This window comes from Brachionichthys hirsutus, chromosome 16 (genome assembly GCF_040956055.1).
Source record: "Brachionichthys hirsutus isolate HB-005 chromosome 16, CSIRO-AGI_Bhir_v1, whole genome shotgun sequence".
NCBI classification, from domain to species: domain Eukaryota; kingdom Metazoa; phylum Chordata; class Actinopteri; order Lophiiformes; family Brachionichthyidae; genus Brachionichthys; species Brachionichthys hirsutus.
This window is the reverse complement of record NC_090912.1, coordinates 477,324-492,358: the sequence shown is the minus strand read 5'-3', so window position 1 is coordinate 492,358 and position 15,035 is coordinate 477,324. Positions and strand designations below refer to the sequence as shown.

The 15,035-nt window shown below is 55.3% G+C and overlaps 3 protein-coding genes across 3 annotated transcripts; 1 reads left to right on the top strand and 2 right to left on the bottom strand.

The window, feature by feature from the left end:
* Positions 1–2,666: 2,666 nt before the first annotated feature.
* Positions 2,667–4,687, bottom strand: cdipt (CDP-diacylglycerol--inositol 3-phosphatidyltransferase (phosphatidylinositol synthase)). Its single transcript, XM_068749435.1, has 6 exons — positions 4,519–4,687; positions 4,170–4,304; positions 3,886–4,039; positions 3,713–3,794; positions 3,563–3,644; positions 2,667–3,456 (listed from the first exon to the last, which is right to left on the bottom strand). The coding sequence occupies exons 1-6, from the start codon at positions 4,559–4,561 to the stop codon at positions 3,323–3,325; spliced, it is 630 nt and encodes a 209-aa protein (XP_068605536.1). The 5' UTR covers positions 4,562–4,687; the 3' UTR covers positions 2,667–3,322.
* A 533-nt stretch (positions 4,688–5,220) lies between these two features.
* On the top strand, positions 5,221–6,856 carry dcp2 (decapping mRNA 2). Its single transcript, XM_068749415.1, has one exon. It carries the CDS (start codon positions 5,262–5,264, stop codon positions 6,285–6,287), a length of 1,026 nt encoding a protein of 341 aa, XP_068605516.1. The 5' UTR covers positions 5,221–5,261; the 3' UTR covers positions 6,288–6,856.
* Positions 6,857–8,811: 1,955 nt separating this feature from the next.
* On the bottom strand, positions 8,812–14,131 carry taok2a (TAO kinase 2a). The gene is made up of 19 exons (XM_068749385.1): positions 13,997–14,131; positions 13,396–13,467; positions 13,202–13,303; positions 13,079–13,124; positions 12,904–13,000; positions 12,711–12,824; positions 12,488–12,579; positions 12,317–12,410; positions 12,164–12,245; positions 11,920–12,090; positions 11,643–11,852; positions 11,442–11,564; positions 11,135–11,371; positions 10,929–11,057; positions 10,646–10,849; positions 10,341–10,580; positions 10,039–10,251; positions 9,638–9,820; positions 8,812–9,558 (listed from the first exon to the last, which is right to left on the bottom strand). Exons 1-19 carry the CDS (start codon positions 14,126–14,128, stop codon positions 8,812–8,814), a joined length of 3,288 nt encoding a protein of 1,095 aa, XP_068605486.1. The 5' UTR covers positions 14,129–14,131.
* Positions 14,132–15,035: the final 904 nt, after the last annotated feature.

Here is a 15,035-nt window from a genome sequence, read left to right as displayed (position 1 = left end):
AATAACATTTGATTATGTCTACTGTAATAAAAGTTGGTTCAATGCATGCAGAGTAGAGATTATTTTATACGTAAAACGATGTTTGCGCGCTAATTACAGCCGGGAGTCAGCCATTAGCGATATCCTCGAGAAGGCCGCAGCGGCGGATCCCAAGCCTCGGCGTTGCGTGCAAGGCGTCACCCAACTAGAGAGCCCCTGGTCGGCCGCGGCGCGTAGCTCCGCCTCGGTGTTTCAATCGACAGGATGACATCTTTCTCTTTTTTTCGTTTCTCGCCCTCCCTCTCGGTCTTTCTTCCTCCTCTTTTCTTTTTTTTTAAACTCCTCTTCACCCCCTCTGTCCCTCTCTGCTTTAAAGGGAAAGTATTTTCAGCACGGACCCCGTCTCGCCTCCGCGCGTCCCTCTCGCCCCCGCCGCTGCCGCCACTTCACGGTAGGCCGACAAATAATAGCATTTGTAGAACCGGCCCGGCCCGGCCCGTCAGAGCTCCTGCTCCGCCGTCGAGAGAAAACAAGCGGCGGAGCGACAGTCGAGGCCGACCGTCGGAACCGCTCGCACCAGACCGCAAACTGAAAATGGTGTCGGGTTGGGCGAAATCAAGGCGCGAGCGTCTTAAAGGTAACGGCGCGCGCAACATCTGGACGTCCATTCAGAAAACCTAGAATTACATGTTCGCTTGGACCGGGTGAGAAAAGAAACGTAAAAAACGCCGCGACAGCGTCTCATCCATGGGTCAAGGGTCACGCAGAAAATCGGCACCGATATATATATATAAAGGAAGGCATTCTGATTGAGGAGGGAGATGTTCTTATTCCCTGATCTGAGAACCGTTTCTGCAGCAAATAGCGGAAGTAGAACTAAATATTTTGAGACATTTCATGTCTAACATTTGAGTAACAAAGTCCCACATGGGACGCTTTTTTAAATTTAATTGTAATTAATTTGATAGAAGCTCCTTGGAATATGATGTTTGCAGATGACATTGTGACAGGAGATACATGGACGTAGTGAGGGAGGACGTTGGGTTGCCGCGGCAACCCCTCAGGGGACAAGAAGTACAGTGGTAGAAGTGGAAATCACCTCTAACGACTATTATACTCCACATTGAGTATCAATAAACTGCTAACGTCGGCATTCTTGTCTGTTTCTTCTCCTTATGTAAACAAACATCTTTCATTTGTTCAGAGAAATCTCCGAACCGATTTAACGGTTTGAGTAAATCTGAACATGTTTGCACGGCGGCGTCCATCGCCTGCCGCCGGCGTGAAGGAAGGGATCAATAACCGCTGCAGCCAGAAAGGAGGCCGGTAAATAACTCCAGACAACGGGGGCTGGTTGCCACGGAACCAGGCGAACGCCAGAACGGAACCCGTTAAAGTTTGAGGAGGATCAAGGAGTTTTATTTTATTCAACACGACAAATGTTTTCTCCGGGCCCCAAAGGCAAACCGGAGTTCTGAAAACTGTCCCGGGTATCTCTCACGGCTTCTTCTCCCTCGCCGCGGCGTCGAGGGCCGCCATGTTCTGGGCGGCGGCGATGAGCTGCACGAGGCTGATGCCGGACTTGAGCAGGCAGACGATCCCACAGAGGCCCAGCAGCCAGTAGAACCAGGCTGCAACAGAAACAGCCGGTCAAACACACACGAGGTCAGAACGTCGGGTTCTGGTTCTGGCGTGCAGCAGATAAACAGAATACTAAATAGAACGTCTCACCGGAAGGTTCCTGGAGGTGATGGAGGAGGAAGAGCAGACAGAAGAAGAGCTCGTTGCCGGCACACATCACAAACAGCACCACCTGCAGGACACAAACAGCGTTCATTCACCCGCTTCCTGTGAGGGGGGGTCCGGGCGAACGCGCCCCACCTTGTTGGTGTAGTAGGTCCGGAGGATGGCGTTCCCAGAGAGGTCGATGGTCTTGTGGCTGGCGGATCCCTTTATCGTGGAACTGAGGAACAAAGTTCAAGCTCGTTGAGCAGGTAGCAGGAGACGGCGGGCCAGGGACAGCTGGGGTTGGGGTTTGGGGCGAAGAGGAAGACGTTCTCCCGAGCCATCATTGATGTTTCCGTCGAGACGCCAGCCCAAAGTGACCGAACCAGTTTAAGGAGACAGGAAGCCATTTGTTTGGCTCCTCCCTCCTGAAGCCAGACGGCACACCTTTACCTGGATGCGTTTGCATAATTAACCATAGACCGTTCTGAGCTCATGTTTTTCTGGTGCACCACAGGGCTGTGTCCTCGCTCCGTTACTTTAGTTCACACGCCGACGGCTGCGGGTGTCTGCGCGCGCAGCTTCCTTGTTAATTATGCAGATGACGCTGCTCTGGTGTCACTTCTTCAGGAATCAGGTTCCGGTCGCGGTAAAACACTTCCTGCTTTCATGAAGCAGTGAGATGAACGTTTCCTGGACCTCCAATCAGTCCTGATCGGCAGGACTCGGATATATATTGATCGTTATCGTCATTACTTTTTGTCAGAGCTGGAGTCACGCTCCAGATTGAGACCTCCCTGCTACAGAGGTGGTAACGCGTGCGGCATGACGTCACTTCCGGTGACACTTTCGGTTGAATGCTGGCTAAACAGGAAGCATCTTTAAGATAGTCGCTGGAAAATGAGATTTTAAGACATTTTTCTGCAGAAAATGAACAGACAGAGAAAATCAAGTTTTTATTTTCTTTATTTCGTAGATGTTTTCCTCACAGAAACCCCTTGAAATACACATATATATATATATATATAGATTAACTCCACGAGTTTGAAGAGAGATTTGTCCGAGCTGGGACATTTATACTTTATAAAGCAGGAGGCGACTCGTTCAGATTAAACATGGGTTTACGGCTTGCCGCTCCTCTCAGGAGGAATAAATTAAGAGCCGCTCCGCTTCCCTTTGATCTCGACAGACAGAAACACAAAGGAAACCCTCGCCGACAAAAATGCAGCATCAAACAGTCAAATAATCAGAATACAGCAGAATCGTAGCACAAACGTCAATAAGGAAACGGCAGAACCCAACAGAACACCGGGTGGAATTAAAGCGCTCCGGAATTTACACAAATAAATAAACAATTAGATCAGAATAAATGGACCATTTCTGATTGTGTGCATTTCAGAGTTATAACTTCATTTTATTACATGAAATTATGAACTATAATAAGAACAGTAAAACCACGACGGTGACTGGGAGTCAGATTCGACCCGAAACGTTGTCGGGTCGTTCCCGGTGACGTAAAACAAAACAGCCGTTCGGTTTCTGACCAGGCAGATGCTGCCTCTCGGCACCTTCAAATGAAAAGACTTGATGCTGAAGCTCCGCCCCGCTCCCGCCCCTCTCACGGCTTCTTCTCCCTCGCCGCGGCGTCGAGTGCCGCCATGTTCTGGGAGGCGGCGACGAGGTGCACGAGGCTGATGCCGGACTTGAGCAGGCAGACAATCCCACAGAGGCCCAGCAGCCAGTAGAACCAGGCTGCAACAGAAACAGCCGGTCAAACACACACGAGGTCAGAACGTCGGGTTCTGGTTCTGGTTCTGGCGTGCAGCAGATAAACAGAATACTAAATAGAACGTCTCACCGGAAGGTTCCTGGAGGTGCTGGAGGAGGAAGAGCAGACAGAAGAAGAGCTCGTTGCCGGCACACATCACAAACAGCACCACCTGCAGGACACAAACAGCGTTCATTCACCCGCTTCCTGTGAGGGGGGGTCCGGGCGAACGCGCCCCACCTTGTTGGTGTAGTAGGTCCGGAGGATGGCGTTCCCAGAGAGGTCGATGGTCTTGTGGCTGGCGGATCCCTTTATCGTGGAACTGAGGAACAAAGTTCAAGCTCGTGATGGCAGGAAGTTCCCCGGGGGGGGGGAGGGGGGGTGGAACACGCGGCGTGGAGCGGCCGACGCACCTGTGCAGGTGCAGCCAGTGGCTGGAGATGTCCAGACACATGCTGAGCTGGAACAGGAAGGCGTAGGAGGGCAGGAGGAGCGACAGGTTGACCAGCAGACACATGGTGGCGCAGCGGTCAGTGAGCATGTCCAGCATCGCTCCAAACGCGGTGGCTGAGAGGAAGCAGACGGAGACGGAGTCAGCGGGAGACACCTGACTCCTCCCACAGGTAAACAACAACAACAACAACATGATGCAGCAATACGAGCCTCCAGCGTCAGGTGAGCTCCTCCCACTACCTACACTGATTCAGCGCCCGGGCGGCATGTCCGTCAAAAGCGTCGAGGAAAGCGCTCAGCAGGTAGCAGGAGACGGCGGGCCAGGGACAGCTGGGCATCAGGTAGAAGGACAGCAGCCCCAGAAGGATCCGGGCGTAGCCTGCAGGGCGACAACAACCAGGTGAGTCGGGAGGATCCTCCTCAACTCAGGGGAGTCGGCAGGATCCTCCTCAGGTGAGTCGGGAGGATCCTCCTCAACTCAGGGGAGTCGGCAGGTGTTACACCAGCCGCAAATGGACTTATTTTCCCTGTATCTTTGATGATAACATAGCGATGAGCTAGCCTGGCTACACGTTAGCAACAGTAAAACCCACCGATTAAATTGGGAACGAAGAGGAAAATGTTTTCCCGCGCCATCTTTGACGTTCTTCGCAGAAACACGTCGTCTTTTAGCTCCTGTTGCTCGAAGTATGTCGTTGAAGAGTGAGAAACTAGCAAAAACAATCAAAATCTTGTCGCCGACGGCCTCCTCACAACTTTACTTCCTGTTTCCGGCGGGCAACAATAAGAGCACGACTTCCTGTTTCCGGAGGGCAACAATAAGAGCACAACTTCCTGTGAAATTACTTTCGGAATAAAAAATTATGATTTCGATTTCCGGAAGCGCAACGGAAAAAAAGAGAATTATGAGAAAATAATATTAATTTCAAATAATGCTGCGTATTTTGATTATAATGAGCTGCAACACACAGGTTGAAAGAATTCTGTAAAATTTTAGCAGGGCCTCTTTTGAAAAGCGGTCTTTTTTCCCAGTGATTTCTTAAAATTGACTTTAGTTTTACCATTAAACTATTCTGGGCTGTAAAGTAAAACGACATGACCGCTTCATCCAGCCTGTTTTCCAAATGCGCTCAATTCTGTGCTCTTTAAAAAAAAAAAGTTATACGTCTGTTTTGTTAACGGAAGCTGCCACTGCGCATGTGCGTGACCTGGACGCCCGTGCGGCGCGTGACCCGGAAGAAGAAGCTAATTGTTATCGCCGCTAGCTTGTTTTGTTGTTGACAGCGTTCCGCGCCGCTGAGCTTGAAACGCGGGCGTAGCTTCGTTCTTCGGCGGGATGTTTTCAGCCAACATGGACGCCAAGCGGGCGGAGATCCCCCCCGCCGTGCTGGACGACCTGTGCAGCCGCTTCATCCTCCACATCCCCAGCGAGGAGCGCGACAACGCCATCAGGGTGTGCTTCCAGATCGAGCTAGCCCACTGGTTCTACCTGGACTTCTGCCTGCCGAACACCCCCGCGGCCCCCCACTGCGGGATCAGAGACTTCGCCAAGGCCGTCTTCCACCACTGCCCGTTCCTGCTGCCGAACGGAGAGGACGTCCAGAAGGTGCTGGAGCAGTGGAAGGAGTACAAGATGGGGGTCCCGACGTACGGCGCCATCATCCTGGACGAGGCGCTGGAGAACGTGCTGCTGGTTCAGGGCTACCTCGCCAAGTCCGGCTGGGGCTTCCCGAAGGGGAAGGTCAACGAGGACGAGGCCCCGCACGACTGCGCGGTGCGGGAGGTGCTGGAGGAGACCGGCTTCGACATCAAGAACCGCATCGCTAAGGACGTGTACATCGAGCAGAAGATCACGGACCAGCTGGTGAGGCTCTACATCATACCGGGGGTGTCCAGGGAGACCCGGTTCAACCCCAAAACCAGGAAGGAGATCAGGAACATCGAGTGGTTCCCCATCGAGAAGCTGCCCTGTCACCGGAACGACATGACCCCGAAGTCCAAGCTGGGCCTGGCGCCCAACAGGTTCTTCATGGCGATCCCGTTCATCAGGCCGCTGCGGGACTGGGTCCACCGGCCGAAGGGCGAGTCCACAGACAGCGAGGACGAGTCGGGCAACGCTCCTAATAAAGTCCGCTCCAAGCCCCGGCGAGGCCCGAAGAAGAGCCAGGACTCGCCCCACGCGAGGAAAGGGCCCGGTGACGTCAGCGGGCAGGTGAGACCCAGAGAGGACAAACGGACCCCGCCCAGACGGCCGCAGGACAGCCTGGAGAGAGACGCGTCCCCGTGCGGGGACATGTCCTCCCCAACCTTCCTCAACTTCAGCTTTGACAGAGACGCCATCATGAAATGTTTCGACTTTTGAGACGACGTGACGTCACCACAGAGCAGCCGCTGTCCGGGAAACGCCTCGGAGTTGCTCGTGAACGCGTCACGACCGGAAGCAGCTGTCTACGGAAGCCCGTTTGTCTCACGAGGACTTTAATATTTCATCCGTTTGACTTATATTGTGAATCTTTTTATTACGTCGGGAGAAGTGTCACGTGTTTGTTCAAGGAAAGGCTTGATGTTACGTCATCATAGATCTGGATTTTAAAATAAATTAGGCATTGATTGTTGACGTCATCTCACCGTAAATATGGAAGTTAAAGTCAAGTAATAACAATGTGTTGATCTGTGTTTGTTTATTATCTATATTAGGAACGTTTTATTCCGGGATTGCAGAATGTAAGTGACGCGTTAGTCCCTCCGTGGAAGTGATTTAAATTTTTAGAAATCAACTTAAAAAGGCCATAAAGTTCAATTCGCTTTGCTGGTGTCAGATTGTCAAATGTAAAATAAACTTTTCTAAGAAACCAAATGCAACATTTGAACCAACTAAAGGCTGATAATTTAATTTTCCTTTTGCTATAAATATAATTAAAACTGCTTAATATTCACAATGAAATAAATCATTTTGTTTTCCTTTATCAGATTTTCTTTTATCTTTTGGGGAGTTTTTTGTCAACAGGTGGCGGGAAAAGAAAGCGCTTCCTACTTCCATGTGATCATATTATATTTTACCACTGATCACATGATTATTGATTGGTCCCCTCTTTGGTCCGGAACTTCCCGGGAACATTCCGGACCTCTCCTGACGCATCGTCACCAAGAGACTCAACAAGTTTGTTTTTATTTCTCAAAAATGATCCTGTTACATTTCTGTACAAACATTTGACATTGAACCTGAATGTTTAACTCCTGCTCTTCATCATCGCCATCAGTTTGTGACCAATCAGCAGGACAGCCAGGGGAGGGGCGGGCTTTCCTGCCTTCAAAGGTCGACCAATCAGAAACATTTCAACGTGAAGCAGAAAAATAGATGGACCTATATATAAATAAAATAGAGAATTCCCTTTTGGGAAACGTGCACATTTTTTGTGCTGAAACAGCCTCCTTGTTTAAAGGAGCACCTCCACAGCATCATCTTTCATAGGAAGGAATTTACCTCTGGTTTAACATTTTTAGATTTAAAATTCATCAAAATAAAAGTTCTAAAGGAAATTTAGTCAAATTAAATGTTTGTTTTCAGCCAAATGAAAGCTGCAGGTCAGCGTTTCTCTTCTGACTAAGTTGGCAAATATGAAAATCTCCCAAAATGTTCCTTAAATTCTGACGTTAATTCACAGACATCCTGACGTCCCTGAACGTGTCGTGAGTCTCCTATCAGGTGTCGGAGCTTTGGCGCCGTTAATCGACAGAAATGGAGGAATGATCCCACAGAAACTCGTGACAAAGTAAAAACAGCGTTGGCAAAATTAAATCTCACAATCTTGAATGTTTTGAGGTTTTTTGTGGATGAACTCTCTATTATTTAACAATATTTAACAGTGGCTGCTTTGGGCCTCCGTACTTGGCAGGTTTCAGTGTTTCAGGGACTTGGGAGCAAAACATAAAATAATTAAAAACGTGGCACCAAGTTTAGTGAGAGATCGACAGCGGACCGCTTAATACTGGCTCAAAATAAAAGGAAAAACATGTAGGAAGTAGAGAGCAGCCCTGCTGTGACTCCTCCCCCTGAGACCTTCACAGGAATTCTGGGAAATGGAGTCATCTTGTTCTTAAAAACAAATTTTCTCTCAAATGTTTTACAGCTCCCACAAACATTTACTCCCCACCTAGTGGTCAGAATTGGCAATTACACCTTAAAAAACAACATAAATATTCCCACCGCAGTAGAGGTAATAACGATAGCATCTATTTGTAATCTATTACAAATCAGTCTCTTCTATGTACACCTTAAATACAATCTTCAGTTTACCTGCGACAGGTAGCAAACATGTGCATGTAATCCATACAAATGTACACGTCCCGTGCACTGAATATTTGTAACGTCACATCTTGTCTGGCAGCTGTATTTTTGGAGGGGGGGCACACTCACATCCCTTTAAAGGAGCAGTACACCATTTTGGCAAAGCGCCGTTTTAACTGGAGTCAGGTGACGTCACACAAGCGGGAAGCGGGTGAATTAAAAAAGGAAACCGTCAAAGAGCTGCTGTGTGGTGCGTTCAAGCGCGGTTAGGAAAACGTAACATCACTACACCTCGTCGCCGCACTGCACTCCCAAACAGGACGCCGTCCGTAGAGAACCGGCGTGTTCCCGGTCAGCGTCGCTCCGGACCTACGAACGTTTGTATTTTACACGGAGGATTTGAACGCACCGCCGGCCGCTTGGACGCTCCACGACGACACTCGACCTAAAAACGATTGAAATGTTCAAAGCCCTGAAGGTCTCACGGCGCCCGAAGGCAGCAAAGAAACATGGACGCCGTGCGGCGGACTCGAGGGGAGGTTCTTGCTCCTCGTGCGGCGGGGGCGCCCCCCCCCCCCCACCGTCTCTGGATTGGCCTTCAGGAGTAGGACAGGTGGGAGCCGTTGGAGATGTGGGACGTCACCGACGTGCTCCTGCTGAGCCCCCCCTCGGGGCCCCCGGAGGCCGTCCTCCTCAGAGGCTGGGGGCTGTTCCTGAGCGCCATCATGCCGGGGCCCCGTACGCTCAGGCCCCCGCCACCATAGCCCCCCTGTGACGCTGATGATGATGAGGAAGCAGAAGACGGTGGAGAGGAGGAGAGGGAGAAGGGGGGAGGGGGCGGTGGGGGGGGCAGCGGAGCCAAGGACTGCGAGAAGGCGTGGGAAGAGTAGAGCTGGTGGTGGGCGTGTCCCTGGGAGTGGTGGGGGTAGTGGCCCCCGCCGCCCCCCACCCACTCCCGGCTGTCGCGGTACAGCTGCGGCGTGCTCTGGTGGTGCTGGTAGCTCTGGGGGGGGTAGTGCTGGTGATGGTGGGAGGAGGAGGGGGCGTGGCCGTGGTTCTGGCTGCGCCAGGACGGCGTGGAGACGCAGTTCTGGACGCTGTGGCTCCAGTGGCTGCCGGAGCGGGGGACGGGCCGGGACGGCCAGCCGGCGGGGCCCGGGGGGGGGCTGGGGGCCGGGTAGCCCTGGCTGAAGGCCTCGGCCGGGATGCCGCTCAGCGCCATGCTGCTGAAGCCCAGACGCACGCTCTCCGAGTCGAAGGCCTCGATCTCGTGGGCCTGGCGCTCCAGGAGGGTCCGGATCCGGTCCGAGCGCTGGTTCTGCAGGGACAGCGTCTCCTCCTCGATCTGACGGGAGTCGACAACAATCGTTAAGCACCGCCCGGCGGGCGGCCATCGGGGCGGCCTTCGGGGCGGGGCTCCCTACCCGCTGCTCCAGCAGCGCCCGCCGGATGGACACCCGCTGCTCCAGCTCCTGCGCCTCCCTCTCGTGCTGCGCCTCCGTGTGGATCTTGATTTTGCTCTGGTAGGCGTTCAGCAGCTCCAGCTCCTGCTGCAGCTGCATCCGGAGGACCTGGTGCTCCGCCTCCTGGGTCTCGTCCAGCCGGAGCTGGGGGGGGGGGGGGACAAACGGGGGCCGGCGTCAGTACCGGCGGACGGTCCGGGACAAAATGAGCGTCAGCGTGGAGGGAAGGAGATCCATGTTTGAGTGAACTGTTCCTTTAAGCAGGAGAACTGCAGCTGATCAATGACAGGCGTGTGGGCGTCGGCTTTGTGTGCATGTGCGTGTGTGCACGTGCGCGGTGCGCGGGTCCTTGCCTTACTCACAGCCTGCGTGGACAGCATGTCGTTGATGGAATGGTCGTACTGCTCGGCCAGGATGGCGAGCTTTCGCGTTTGCTCCTCCTTGATGCGTTTGAGGACGGCCTTGTGGTCGGACTTCGGAGCGCTCTCCAGCAGGTGGTTCCTCAGGGCTTTGTACTGGCGGGTCTGGATCTTACAGGTCTCCTGGAACTGGCGCTTGATCTGCAGCTCTTTGGACTGAAAACAAACACCCGGCGGCGGCGGCGGCTTATTCTCCGAGCCCGATCCGGTTCCGGTTCTGGGCCCGGTTCCGGCTCCCCACATACCTTCAGGCTCTTGGGCTGCTGCCGGACCTCCGCGCTGTGCTTCTGGCGGAGCTCCTGCTCGCGCCGCTTGTTGTACTCCATCTGGTTGGTAAGCTCGGTCTGGTGCTGCGTCCGGATCAGCTCGGCCCGGGTCCGCTGCACCGAGCCCAGCTGCCTGAACTCCAGATCCTGGGTGGACTCGTGGTGCCGGAGCAGCATGGCGCGCTCCAGGTCCTTCTGGGTCTGCTTCTTGTTCAGGTCCTGGTGGAGGAGAGAAGTTAGACGCCGCTGACCTTTGACCCGGGAGCCGGCGGTCTCCTCCGGACCTCTCGGAGCAGGTCCTGCTCCAGGTTGTGGCGGGCCAGCAGCATCTTCCTCTTGTACTGGCGCCCCTGCAGCTCGTAGTACTGGCGCTGGCGCCGGAGAAGCCCCGCCTCCTCCTCCGCCTGCACCTGCTGCAGACGCTCCTTCTGGCGGAGCAGCCACTCCTGCTTCTCGCGCTTCGGCGTCGACTGGTTCTCGTTCAGCTCCTGTTTGGCGGGAAGGAGAACGAGTCAGGAATCGTCCCGCGGCCCGCCGCGGCCCGTGGGCTCCACCCGCCGCCGTCACCTCCTTCAGCTGCTCCTTGCGCTGGCGGTACTGGCGCTTCTGCGAGTCCAGCAGCCCGGTCAGCTCCTTCTTCTGCTGGCCCAGGATGTGCTGCTGGAACTTCTTCTCTTCTGCTAGAGCCGCTTTGGTCTGCGGGGGACAAAGAGCACGTCAGCGGCGCTCCCGCTCCCGCTCCAGCAGGGCGGCGACGGCGCCCGGCGGCTCGCCTCCTTCTCCAGGATGGCCTGGTGCTTCTTCAGCAGCTTGTCCCCGTCGCTGGAGAAGCTGCTCCTCTGGCTCTCCAGCTCCTTGTCCAGCTTCAGCTGCTGCTCGTCCATCTCCGCCTTCAGCTTGCTCTCCAGCGCCACCAGCTGCTTCTGGTGCTGCCGCCGCATCCGCTTGTAGCCGGACATCTGCTCCCGCAGCGCCGAGCCCTGCTCGTGTTCCTGGATCTGACGGGTCACCTGGAGGAGCAGCGGCAGTTCTGGCACCAGCAACCCTTCTGAGCGGTGACGTCGCCGCGGCTCAACGTACCAAGGAGGCGGTTCGGATGGTGGCGAAGTGGTCGCGGTTACGATAGTAGGCGCGCCGGCGTCCGGCGGCGGGAGCCTGCGGCTGCTCCACCTCCGGCTGGTACGGGTCGTCGTAGATGTTGTCCTGACGACGGGGGGGGGGACAATGGACAGGGTTTAGAGCGTGAGGAGGCCCGGGGGGGGCCCTGGGGGACTCCCTTACCGCGGGCCGGTGGACGACGGAGCTGTTGGAGGTGACGCTGCGCTCGCCCTCCTGCATCATGGCCATCTCGCCGCCGCTGTCGTCGGAGGCGTCGGCCAGACTGTTGACCGAGCTGCTCTGGGAACTGGCTGAGATGGACATACTGGGGACGGACTGGGAGCTCTCCACGCTGCCCACGGTCCCGGTCCGCAGCAGGTACTGCTCCACCTCCTGGACAGCAGCACAAAGCCGGACTCAGCGCCACGCGGAGGACCGGGACCCCCCCCCCCCCTCTCACCTCCTCGTCCTCCCCGCCCTCAGACACGGGCCCGTTGGGCTGCGTCTCCTGGAACAGGATCTTCTTCATCTTGCGGTACTGCAGGTTGTCCAGCTCCCGCACGGCGTCCTTGGTTCTAGCGATCAGGTCCATGACGACGGTCAGCGGCCGCTCGCGGCACAGGAAGCGATGCTGCGAGGCGGGACAGACGCGTGAGGGCGACGCCGCGGGGGCGATGGACGGGCGCAGCGGGCGGGCGCCTTACGTTCAGCAGCACGCCGGACGGCGGGCGGTCCTGCGGGATCTTCTGCAGGCAGGAGTCCACGAAGTTACGGAAGGAGTCCGACCTGAGGAGAAAGATTCAGTTCCAGCTAAGCTAGCTGCAGCTAGCGTTAGCACGCCGGGGACAGGGACTCGCCAGTGGTTGGACTGAAGGACGGGGCTTTCGTTCTGGGCGATGTGATACAAGGCGCTCATGGCGTTCATGTTGAACAGCGGGGGCTTCCTCTCCGCTGTGGGAGGAGACACAGCTTCAGCTTCAGGGCTCGCGTTCAGACTCGGGAGTCGGGAGTCGGGCTGCAGGTCCTACCCAGCTCGATGCAGGTGATGCCCAGGGACCAGACGTCCACTTTGCCGTCATACTGGCCCTCGTCCATGGCGAGGATCACCTCCGGCGCCATCCTGAGGAGAGCGCAGCAGACCGGGTTACCTCCGAGGAGCGCTCAAACCGAACCGGTCCCCAGACAGGGATCTCACACGTTTAAAACCGTCTCAGAGGACGGTGAGACACGCGGCGCTCGGTTCCGTCTCACCAGTACGGCGTCCCCACGAACGAGTTGGCCGGAGCCACGATGGACGCAGAACCGAAGTCGCCCAGTTTCACCCGGCCGGGTTCCGTCAGCAGGATGTTCCCGGCTTTCACGTCTCTGTGGGGGACGGGCAGGAGGTACCGTTAGCCACGACCCGGGACGGGCGGGACAGAAGCCGTCGGCCGGCGGCGTTTACCTGTGAATCATATTGTGGGAGTGGAGATACGCTAATCCCTGCAGTGCACCATGGGTAATAGCAGCGATTTCGATTTCCTGGAGCGGTTTTTTGTGGACTGTGAAGAGAGGGAGAAGTCACACACAGGAAAGAGGGGCAAAGCGCCGTGACCACGAGGCGTGAAGCGGCGTGGAACCTTCGAGGAGGTCCGAGGCCGAGCCGAGGCAGTACTCCATCACCAGCTGGGGACGAACGACAACAGCGCCATCAGCAAACGGGACGACAGACGCACGCCCCCGCCGCCCGGAGCGCCACCTACCCACGCCGTGTGCTCCTTCAGGTAGCACCCCCGATACTCGATGGTGTTGGGGTGGCGGAGCTTCTGCAGGAACTTCACCTCTTTGATGATGTCCTGCCATTTCTGCTCACAAAGAGGAGAGACGCTGTCGCTAGAGGACGAGTGAAGGAGCGAGCCGCCGCTTGGGCGTCGACTCCCGAGGAGAGCTGCGTCACCTCGTTGGTCTGCTTCCCGCTGTACGACATCTTCTTGATGGCCACCACCTCATTGCTGCGGACGTCTCTGGCCTGTCGACGCAACGACAGCGGTCAGGTGAGCGAACACGCTAGCGTTTAACGCTAAAGCCTATCGCCGGCAGGCCGGAGCCTCCGGAGGCGGGGCTTTTCAGCCCCCGCCGTTCTTCTGATCCGAGCAGCGGCGCTCCGGTTCCACCGATCAGCTATTTTTGGATCGTGTCCCCGATGGCTCCGGAACGCAGACGTGCAGCGAGAACATGTGGAGGCGTGAGAACAAAAGGTGAAACGGGCGCCCTGCCGCTTCAGGACGACACGATGACACACGCGCTATTAAAAGAACGGCGCTCGGCCTCCCTGGGAAGCGTCGATACGTACTCCAGGACGTAGCCCGAGCCCAGACCGACTTGCGTCATTACACAAGCCTCGGTGAACTTTACTGTGAATCGTTGAACAAAGCCGAGCTTAATCTGAAATCTCGTTTTCATGCGTTCGGTGCATTTCATTCTAGAAGACACGCATCTGCCTAAACAGACTCGGGTGAGAACGGGTGAGACCGACGCCAGCGCCACGCCGTACTCACAAAGTAAACGGCTCCGAAGCTGCCGTGGCCGATCTCTCGGAGGTCGGCGAACAGCCTCTCCGGGTCATCCTTGCAGAAGAGTTCTGCCACATCCGGGTCCTTCAGATTTCCCGCCCGTGCACTCGAGGGCATGGCCAGAGCCTGGAAGGTCGGGGAGAAATCAGCAGCCAGGAGGCTCTGAGGTTAAAGGTCACAAACTGGCCACACCCCGACTTCAGCCAAAGGTAAAGGTGACCCGTGGCTGTCGTATTTGATCTCTTTCACACAGCTGGTCAGAAGAAAACAGTCTAAGAAGATCCGAGCGACTGATCCATTCCTCTCATCAGCCCACTCGCACCTTCCTTCAAAACATCAAATATTCATTTGGAGCCGATGAGCTGAAAGGAAACGCGTGGCTGGAGGCGGCGGCCGCGCTCTCTGGATGAAGGATGAGGAGGATGAGGAGGACGAGGAGCTTCCGCTTTTAGCCGAGCAGAGACGCATCTCATGAATGTGTTCTCGTTAGGTGACCCATTTACAAAGAGTCCACCAAACTCAGAGCCTTGATGAGCCTCACGGCCGCTCGGAGCGGGTGCTGCACGTCTGGCGCCATCAGAGGCCGATCTTAACATCTGGAGGCAGAACGGCCCGTACGCTACGGAACCTGAACGCTCATCTCTGGTATCTATTCTTGTCGTTTTCCGAGGAACAGGGTCGTTGTAAAAGCTTCCAAAACACGACACAGCACACTTCCTCAGTTATATTTAAGTCCTGCACCAGAACCCCAGACTACTGCTCAGTGGTGCCGGACGGTCCAGCCGAGGCAGAACAAACGCAGAATTTAATGTGTGAAACAAACGGTTTGCACGAATGAGCAGGAAATGCTAAAATTCAGACCGATTCGCTGCAGGTGAGAAGCAAAGTCCCGTTTTAATGGGAAACAACGCGATCATAACATTAAACCATAATATCAACCTCATAAATGACCTCCAGACGACCCCGATAAGAATCTCATCCCAAAGTCTGTTACGCTGTACCGTCAACAAGAGCTGATCAGTTG